Source organism: Bison bison, unplaced genomic scaffold (assembly GCF_000754665.1).
Source record: "Bison bison bison isolate TAMUID 2011002044 unplaced genomic scaffold, Bison_UMD1.0 scf7180017864280, whole genome shotgun sequence".
In the NCBI taxonomy this organism is placed as follows: Eukaryota; Metazoa; Chordata; class Mammalia; order Artiodactyla; family Bovidae; genus Bison; species Bison bison.
Window position 1 is genome coordinate 7,866,205 of NW_011494852.1, and position 10,630 is coordinate 7,876,834.

The window sequence follows — 10,630 nt, forward strand, 5'->3', positions numbered from 1 at the left end:
CACACCTGCGGGTTCAAACCGTCCAGGGTTTGAACCCACATTCTAATACTGTGTGACTGGAGGTGACTAACCCCACCTTTCTGGACCTACCTCATCATCCCGGATTGCAGAGAAGGAGAGTAACCGAGAGCCATGAGGGTTTTGTGGTTACCTTGTCCTGGCTTCAAATTCTGGTCCTGGAAGTTTTCACTCTAGACCAGGCACTGATCTTCTCTGAGTCTTAGTTTCCCCATTTGGAGTATGGGAAGGCGGCATGTAGGGCTTCCCTGATAGCTCTGTTGGTAAAGAATCTGCCTGTAATGCAGGAGATTCGGGTTTGATTCCTGAGTCGGAAAGATCCATTGGAGAAGGGATAGGCTACCCACTCCAGCATTCTTGGGCTTCCCTTTTGGCTCAGCTGGTGAAGAATCCGCCTGCAATCCGGGAGACCTGGGTTCGATCCCTGGGTTGGGAAGACCCCCTGGAGAAGGGAAAGACTACCCACTCCAGTATTCTGGCCTGGAGAATTCCATGGACTGTATAGTCCATGTGGTCGCCAAGAGTCAGACACGACTGAGCGGCTGTCACTTTCACTTTCAAGGCAGCAGGTGGGTCTGAGCAGCAATCAGGTTGTTATGGGGGATCTGGGTTTGCGTCACCAGGTGGCAAAGCACCTGAGGTTCTTTTGGAAATAGGTGCCTCTGTGTTTTGTTGATTTGGTTTGGTTTTTACCTTGAATTTGAATGTCTTTTTAAAAAGGAGATGTTCCATACCACAAAATGCACTTTTTAAAAGTGTATAGTTCAGTGGTTTTTAGTGTATTTGCAAAGTCGAGCAACTCTCACTATTAATTCCAACACAGTTTCATCACCTTGAGGAGAAACCCTGCGGGGCTTCCCGGGTAGCTCAGTGGTATAAATCTGCCTGCCAACGCAGGAGACTCAAGAGATGGATCCTTGGGTCGGGAAGGTCCCCTGGAGGAGGAAATGGCAACCCACTCCAGTATTCTTGCTTGGGAAATCCCAGGGACAGAGGAGCCTGGTGGGCTACAGTCCATAGTGTCACAAAAGAGTTGGACACGACCAAGCGATTGAGCACGCAACGAGAAACCCCATCCTTACTCACTCTCTCTACTAGTCTGCTTACTCTCTCTACTAGTCTGCTTTCTCTCTCTACACATTTGCCCATTTTAGACAGTTCGTATAAATGGAATCATGCAATATATGGCTCTCTTTGTTTTCTGGCTTCTTTCACTTAAAGTTTTCAAGAGTCATCCATGTCGTTCCTTTGGTTGTAACATTTCAAGCTGGTTTAATTTTTTTTTTTAATGTTAACCTTTAATACCAAGAGAAGGAGAAGAACATGGTGACCAATCCAACAAACAAAAGCAACACACATTTATGGAGACTTACTTTGTGCCCGGCATGGAGCCAGGAGCTGGGCTCCAGCTGTGAGCAATATGAACATCCCCATCTTCCCTGACCTCATGGGCTGTTGTGAGGATTAACTTAATTCATTCTTGTCAAGTGCTGAGAGCAAACACGGTGTGTTACCCATTATTGCTGTTATGGTAAGAAGTTCAAACGGAAGGGTATGATGTGAAAAGTAAAAAACCTTTCTTCTCCACATGCAAGTCCCCCTCCCCAGGGGTGTAAGTGCTCTCAACTGTTTCTTCTCTATCCTTCTAGAAATATTCCATGCATACCTCCACACATACACATGATATGTGTACCACAGTGAAGCTTGCCTTTTCCCTTGGCCGAACACCCTAGGCATCCCTCCTTGTAGGACATACTCAGTCCTTTTAAACTGTTGCATGATATACCAGGGGATACTTTGACAATGTCATTGACCAGCCTTCTGTTGAGAAACCTTTAAGGCCATTTCTGAACTTCTGCTAGTATAAATAATGTCACAACAGACATCCCTGTCTGTGTGTATTTAAGCCTGTGTACAAATATTTTAGAATTAATCCTCAGGACTTCCCTGGTGGTCCAGTGGCTAAGACTCCATGCTCCCAATGCAGGGCGCCTGGGTTCAGTCCCTGCTCAGGGAGCTAGATCTTGCATGCCACAACTAGAGATCCTACATGCCGAAAAGTAAAGATCTTGCATGCTGCAAGTAAGACACAGCACAGCCAGATAAAGATGTATATATTTACCACTGAACCACCTGGGCAGCCCCCCTTCAGTGTTTAGGAAAATGCAAATTAAAATTACTACAATACAGTATCTCTCACTTCTCAGATTCGTGGAGATAAAAAGCTTGCAAATACCTAATGATGGTGGCCATGTGGGGAGATGGATGGTTTTAAATATACACGTTTATATTATATATGTATATAAATATATATTCTTTTCTTATATATGTATATTTATATGTGTATTATAAGAAATATAAGAAAATAATTCTCAAAGTAAAATTATGGTACCAGAAGACTTATGCATTAAACTTTTCCCCTTATTTCTTTGCTTCTTTCCCTTTTTTTTTGGCCACGCAGCTTACGAAATCTTAGTTCCCCAACCTATGCCCTCTACAGTGAAAACAAAGAGTCCTAACCATTGGACCTCCAGGGAATTCTTTAAACTTTTTGATAAATATTACCAAATATCCTCCTGAAAAGGCAGTGGACACACTTGCAGAGTGACAGCCATCCATCTCCCCACATGGCCACCTTCAACAGCTGTTAGCAAGCCTTTTATCTCTGCTAACCTGAGAATCGAAAGATAATTGGTTTGTGTTATGTTAATTTGCATTTTCCTAAACATTGAAGGGGGGACTTCCTAGGTGGCTCAGTGGTAAAGAATCCTCCTGCCAATGCAGGAGACACAGGTTCAATCCCTGGGTCGGGAAGATCCCCTGGTGAAGGAAATGGCAACCCACTCCGCTATTCTGGCCTGCAAAATTCCATGGACAGAGGAGCCTGGTGGGCTATAGTCCTTGGGGTGGCAAAGAGTCAGACATGATTGAGTGACTAAACAACAAGACACTGAAGGAGCCTGAACATCTTTTCACATGTTTAATGACCAGGTATTTCTGTATCCTTTGCCATGTTTGTAAGAAAGGTTACATATTAAATAGGTGTTTGAAATACTTGGCATTTTTCTAGAAGTAGAAACATAGCAGTCCCTGGAATAATTCCATCTCAGGCCACATGGCCACTTGCTCCAGAGGGATGAAGGGGTTTTCATTTCATGGGGAACTGGAACTTACAGCCTTAATATTTCAGACTATATTCGCAAGTGTCCTCAATTCTAATGTGTTTTTATTTTCTACATATCACTACAATGATTTTCTTAATAAAAAAGTTTTGGGGAATGACTATTTCATTTTTCTTTGATTTCTACCACTCGTGTGTCTAAAAAATTTCCATTGGACATGACTTTGATTTGTCACTTAACCATTTTTCTGACTCCTACAGATTGTGAACTGTATCAACTGAGACTCTTTGAGATGCAGTTCCTAGGACTTAGGCTAAAAGGAGCTGGAAGTTGTTGGCTCATATAGCTGGAAGAACCAGGGGTAGGAGCTTGGGGTAGGAGCTTGGGGCATGGCTGGATGGGCCCCACAAATTCTGTCCTTTGGAGTCTCTCTTTGTTTCTGCACCCTCCTTTCCTCTGTGTTGGCCTTATCATTGGGGAACCTGTTCTCTCTTGGTGGCAAAATTGTCTCTATTATCCCAGGCCTGTGTTCTTCCAGCTTTAGAAACAGGTTGAGAAGGAGACCACCCCTTTTCAGCTCACATGCTTTTCCAGAAAAAGTGTGAAGAGTTTTCATTAGCTGATCTTAGGTCACATGCCATCTCTTACCCAATCCTTGTGGCCAGGGTGATTCAGTGTTCTTCTTGGCCAGGCCTGAGTCACATGGCCATTCTTGGACTGATGGGTTTCATCAGCCCCTCAGGAAGCTGAAAGAGTTTTCATTGGCCCAGCTTAGGTAATAAGACCATCCTTGATCAATCCTAGTGGCCACAGTGGTTTCTGTGTTTTGATTGGCCAGGTTTGGATCACGTGGCCCCCTTTGGCCCTCTAGGTTTTAGTAGAAGACCGATTAAGAAGCTCAGTTTCTCTGGTGGCTCAGCAGTAAAGAATCTGCCTGCCAGTGCCAGAGACATAAGAGATGCAGGTTTGATCCCTGGGTAGGGAAGATCCCCTGGAGAAGGAAATGGCAAACCACTCCAGTATTCTTGCCTGGGAAATTCCATGGGACAGAGGAGCCTGGAGGGCTACAGTCCTTGGGGTCACAAAGAGTTGGGCTGGAGTTAGCTACTACACAACAAGAAGTTCAGGATCTGAGAGTGGGATTTGAGGCGCTAGGAAAGAAAGGACCAATTTTGGGCAGGCAAAAGCAACGGGCTCTGCACTTCAGAACCTTGCAACAAAAGTCTTGACTTTGTTCTTAATATTCCAGCTTTGGGTTGCAGTCTTTTGCTTTAATCTGTTACCACTTAATTTCATTCCTGTTATTTTGTTTTCTATATTTCCCCCATCTGTTTAGAATCACACAAGTAATACATAAATATATTCTTTTGTTAAAAGCTACTGTTATCTTACAGATCTTTAGTAAAACATAAAGTCTCCCTTCAACATGCCTCCGGATCCCACACTCCAAAGAGAACTTCAATTATTATTTGGTATGCATCCTTCTAGACCTCTCTTTGTCTGTTAATAGAGGTACCTATATGGATTATTAATGGTTTTATTTTCTTCATGCTTCAATTCTTTCTTAATTAATTTATTTATTGGCTGCACTGGATTTTCATTACTGTGAGCGGGGCAGGGGGCGGGGTGCTATTCCTGTTGCAGAGCATGGGTTCTAAGGGGCTCCGGCTTCAGCAGTTGCAGCACATGGCTCAGTAGTTGTGATGCATGGGCTTCATTGCCCCTCGGCATGTGGAGTCAAACCCATGTCCCCTACATTGGCAGGCAGATTCTTAACCACTGGACCACCAGGGAAGTCCTAATTGAAATTCTTGAATAAATAAATATAATGATTCAGACATCAAAAACTGTATAAAAAAATCTTATGTGAAAAATCTCACCTTCATCCCTGTCCCCATTCACTAAATTCTCATGCCCCCAGTAGGTACCATCTGTGATTAATTTCTTCTTTATTCCAGGGAAGTTTTATGCATGTGCAACTTACTGCAAGTATCTATTCATAAGTACAAATATCTATTCATAAGTATGTTCTAATTTTTTTCCCTCTTAACAGTAAGTCTTGGGTATTATTCCATATTGATGTGGATTTGTTTAATCATTTCACTCTTGATGGACATGGAGGTTAGTTTTTCCATTTTTTTTCCATTATAAACTCTGCTCTGATGAGATCTTTATTTATTTATTTGGCTGTGTTGGGTCTTAATTGTGTCACGTGGGATCTTTGTTACACCATGTGGGATCTCTTCTTTCGGCTCAAGGGCTGTCTAGTAGTGGCATGAGGACTTAGTTGCATTTGGGATCTTAGTTCCCCAATCAGGGACGGAACCATTCTGCTGCCTTGCAAGGTAGATTCTTAACCACTGGACCACCAGGGAAGTCCCATGATGAGATCTCTGGACAAACATCTCTGCTATGATGAAAATCCTTGGACAAACATCTTTGTGCATACATACCACTGTTTCTTTAAATACATTCCTGGAAGTGCAAGTGCTGGTCAAAGCATTTTGACACATACTGCATTTTGATAATACCTGCCAAACTGCCTTCCAAAAGGCTCTTACTAATTTACACCACCACTGACAGAGGCTGAGTGTGCCCATCTCCCTATATTTTTGCCAACACTAGATATTATCCATCTTTCCCAATTTTGCCAATCTGATAAATAGAAAAGAATACCTTGTTTTCATATGTATTATCCCAATGATTAGTTAGATTGGGCATCATTTCCTGTGCTCGTTTTTTCTTCTTTGTGTTGCCTGTTCACATCTGTTGCCCATTCCTCTTTCGGGCAATCTCTCTTTGCTGATGTCATTCATTTGTGCATTGGACAAACCACAGTAGAAGGTCTATTACATGCCAGACATGGTTCTAGACACAGGGGAATACATAGGTGAAGAGAGACACAGCCTCTGCCCTCATGAAGCTTATAGTCTAGAAGCAGACCAATAAAACAAAAGCCTCATGAGTAAAGAGGGTTATCCGATGGTGTTTAAGTGCCGAGGAGACAAAGGGAGCAGGATAAAAGGGAATTCTTTTACTGTTAAAGAAACTAGTTCCTTGCTCTAACACATATTAAATGTTTTTCCAGTTTGTCATTTGCCTTCAAATCTAGAAACTTTGGTTGACACAAAACTATTCTTTGTGGCCAAGTTTATAAATCTTTCCCTTTACGGTTTATATGCTTGGAAATATTTTCTCCATCCCAGGATTGTAAAAACTTTTGCCCAGATTTTCTTGGTATGCCTTATGGATTTACTTATTCCACTTAAGTTTTTAATCCATCTGGAATTGTTTTCAGCATAAACAGTGAGGAAGGAATCCAGTGAAATTGGTCAGCAACTTGGCCCATGACCATTCATTGAATAATCCATCTCCTTGGAGACTGGAAATGGCATCTGTAAACTATATGAATTCTCCTGTGTATTTGGGTCTGCTTTTGTACTTTCTGTCTCTCCCTGTGGGCCATCAACCATTTAAATCACTATAGCTTGTATTTATTTTTATTTATAATTATTTATATTTATTTATAATTATTATTTATTTATTTATTTGGTTTCTCCAGGTGTTAGTTGTACATGTGGGATCTTTATTTGTGGCATGTCAACTCTTGAGTTGCGGCATGTGGGATCTAGTTCCCTGACCAGGGATTGAACCCCGGCCCCCCGCATTGGGAGATTGGAGGCTTAGCCACTGGACCACCAGGAAAGTCCCTGTATTTATTTTTGATATTTGAAAAGATTGACTCTTTGGACAAATTACCTAACTTTTCTGGGCCTCAGTTTGCTCCTCTGTAAAACAGGGATACCACCAACTTTGAAGGGTTTTTGTGAGAACTGATGGGCTGCTTTAGTCCAGGGACTCAGGCAAGCCTCATTGAAAAGGGAATAAGTAGTTGAACTGAAATCTGATTGACAGGGAAGAGCATGTCTGGCAGAGAAAATAGGAATAGAAGAGGCCTTGAGTCGGGAACTAGCTTAGTGGGTTGCAGGGATCAGAGAGGAGGACAGCGCTTCTGGAAGGAACTGAGCAAGGGGAGAGTGGAATAGTAAGCCTCGACCAGGAGGTTGGCTGTCATCATAAAGGAACTTGGGAGACACAGCGGGATCGGGAGGGAGGCCGGGGCCTGCTGACCCTGCCCTTCTCCCTTCAGTCGATGGAGTCGCAGGTGGAGGAGTGGTACCGTGAGGTGGGGGAGTTGCAGGCGCAGACGGCAGCGCTGCCCCTGGAGCCAGCGAGCAAGGAGCTGGTGGGCGAGCGGCAGAACGCGGTGGGCGAGCGCCTGGTGCGCCTGCTCGAGCCGCTGCAGGAGCGCCGCCGCCTGCTGCTCGCCTCCAAGGAGCTGCACCAGGTGGCGCACGACCTCGAGGACGAGCTGGTGAGGATCTGCGCGGGGATCTGGGGCGGGGCCCGGATGAGAGGAGGAGCATGCGAAGATGGGGCGGGGTCAGCGGGCAAAGGGGGTGGAGACTGGGGTGGGGGCGGGGACATGGCTCTTAGGAGGGTTCAAAGGTGGAGATGGCGGAGGGACCTATCCACTAATACGCCGAGAGACTCCGTCATTCGATCCTTAAGTTTTTCATTTACTCGCGTTTATTCATTTATTCATTCATTCATTCACTCTCACATTTCATTAACACTTTGACTCGTTGATTTATTCATGAAGTCATTGATTTATTCATCCCCTCATCCTTTATTCCTTCCTTCACGCATTTATTTTTCATGTATCACTAATCCATTCAGTTCCTCATTCAGTCATTCACTAATTTGCTCATTCACTTGATCGTTCTGGGCCCTTTCTTACATGACGCTAGGGTCACAGGAGTGACCACAGCAAATCCCGTTCCTCCAAAGGGGAAAACAGACTTAACCTAAGTCAGGGACAGCTCAAGATGGTTAGGAATGTGATGGGGGAAGCTAGGGGACTGTGGGAGCCCAGAGGAGGCAATTGGCCAAGTTTCGAAGTCAAGAGAGACTTCCCTGGAGGAGGGAATGTCTAAGCTGAGACATCAAACAAGAGCTGAGCCTGCTGACGGGTTGGGAAGGGAATTTTCCAGGAAGCACGACCTGCCATGCAAAGGCCAAAGGTAAGCAGGAACCTGACTCAAATGCAGAGAGCCAGTTAGAGCATGTCCAGAGAGCAAGTGGAAGACGTGAGCAGGCGTTTAGTTGAGGGAGGCCCTTGGTTGCTATGGAGGCTTAGATGCTTTCAGTTTAGTTGAGATGGAGGGGTCCTTGCCCTGCTCCCTGTGTCCTTCCCTTGACCTGTTCCCTGATTCCTTTCCAGGCATGGGTCCAGGAGCGACTGCCACTGGCCATGCAGACAGAGCGAGGCAGTGGTTTGCAGGCCGTCCAGCAGTACATCAAAAAGAACCAGGTGAGCAGAGCCAGGACAAGGGAGTGGGTTTGGACACAAATGACAGAAAACGCTCAAGGTGGTTAAAGCTGAAGAGGAGAATTTATAGGCTCTTATAATTGAGATCTGTGAACAGCAGATACAGATGTGTCCAGGTGCTTCCAAGAGGCCATGAATCTCTCATTTCCATTTTTTTTCTTCCTATTAGCTTTTTTCTAGGCCAGCTTGCCTCTCCTGCTGGTAAAAGAACTCTCAACAGATTCAAGTTTACATCCTACAAGGAAAACTAAAGAGACTCTCTCTCAGTAATTTCAGTAGTAGTCCCAGGCATAACTCTTTTTAGCTCAACTTGAGTCACATGTCCACTCTGAACTAACTGTGATGGCCAGGGATTTAGACTGCTCTGAATGGCCTGGTCTGGGCTGAGGGGTCAGCCTTGGAACCTGCATGTGAGATCAGCCTTAATTATCTGGGCTGAGATGGAGGCAAGGCAGTTCCCCAAAAGAAAATCAGGGTCCTGTGACTGGAAGTAAGGAAAATGGCTATCGGGCCATGAAAAAAGAAAACAACAGACAAATAAGAACTCCAGGGACTTTTCTGGTGGTCTGATGGTTAAGACTCCATGCTTCCACTGCAGGGGTCATGGGTTTGATCCCTGGCCAGGGAACTAAGACACTGCATGCAGTGCAGCTGGAAAATAATAATATAATAGTAATAATAATAATAATAATACATTGATTAAAGACTTACTATGTACCAAATACTGTCCTAGGGGGTTGTGTCAGATATTTAATCTCTGCAATAACCCTATGATGTAGGTATTGTCATCACCTCCTTTTATAAATATATATATATAGTTTGGGAGAACAGGGCACTGAAGAATGGCGGGGAGGTGGGCACACAAATTATTTTGGGAAGATTCGTGATCATGCTCTACTAGGTGAAGTTCTTTAAGAGGCTGGGGGTTTTCTACGATTTTGTTTTTCTATCTTGATGAAAATCCTGCTGGTGGCGGACCACGCTAGGAACAAACAAAACTGGCCCATCGTTTTCACAGTTGAGGAAATCAGTCAAGCACCTTTAATATTTAAAATTGGAGATGCTCGAGCTGTGTGTGTGAGAGATTGCGAGATACCCAGGGGCTGTGAAACAAATAATAGCAGCTAATGTTGATTGAGCACCTGCTGCAGGCCAGGCACAGCTGTCAGCATGCCATGGTACCGCAGCCCTACAAGGTAAACATTAGGGGGTGACCACTAGCCATGTGCTTTTGGCAAGTTCTTCAACCTCCCTGTGCCTCAGTTTCCCCATCTGTAAAATGAGAATGATGCTTGGCTCCTGGAGTTGGAGTGAGGACTAAATGAGCGGCTACAGGGACTTCCCTGGCGGTCCAGTGGTCAGGACACTGCCCTTCCACTGCAGGGGGCACAGGTTCCATCCCTGGTTGGGGAACTAAGGTCCCACATGCCACACAGTGTGGCAAAAAGAAAAAGTGACTACATTATGCAAAGCCCTTACTTAGCAAAGTGCCTGGCAGGACTGGGTGTTGACTGTTGTTATCATGTTATTATTTAATATCTCCATTTACCAGTTGAGGAAACAGAGGCAAAGGAGAGGTTAGCTAAAGAACTCAGCAAGTACGGAGCTGGTTGAGAGAACCTTCTGGGGGTGATGGAAGTATTCTGTATCCCTATCTGAGTACACAGGTGTAACAATGTGTAAAATGTGTCCAGCTGTATTCCTAAGATGTGTGCGCTGCACTGTAGGTAAATTCTACCCCAACCTGTGTTGAGGCCTGTGTCGGGATCATTAGGCGGGCATCATGGATCACCAGGGATCTTGTTTGAAAGCAGAGTCTCTGGATCCAGCTTCTTGTGTTCAGATCCTGTCAGCCCTTACTGGCTGCTTGTTCTCCTAACGCACTTCACCTCTGCGGCCTATTTTCCCACCTGCAACAATGGGAGGATGAGTGAGGAGGAATCGCGACATGTAGTATCCCGCTCGTCGCCAGCGATCTGCGGCTGTTTGTCTCTCTCTGCTGGGCGGTGCCAGTCGTGCAGGCGCCGAGCCTCTGAACGCCCCTCTCCTCTCCCACCCGCAGGGCCTGCGGCGGGAGATCCAGGCGCACGGGCCGCGC

At 45.0% G+C, this 10,630-nt stretch overlaps 1 protein-coding gene across 1 annotated transcript in view; it reads left to right on the forward strand.

Moving 5' to 3' along the window:
- SPTBN4 (spectrin, beta, non-erythrocytic 4) overlaps positions 1-10,630 on the forward strand; it is a 78,872-nt gene that overhangs the window by 51,868 nt on the left and 16,374 nt on the right. The window contains 3 exon segments of the mRNA XM_010849331.1: positions 7,291-7,515; positions 8,425-8,514; positions 10,595-10,623. Of these exon segments, the coding sequence (XP_010847633.1) occupies positions 7,291-7,515; positions 8,425-8,514; positions 10,595-10,623 (344 nt within the window).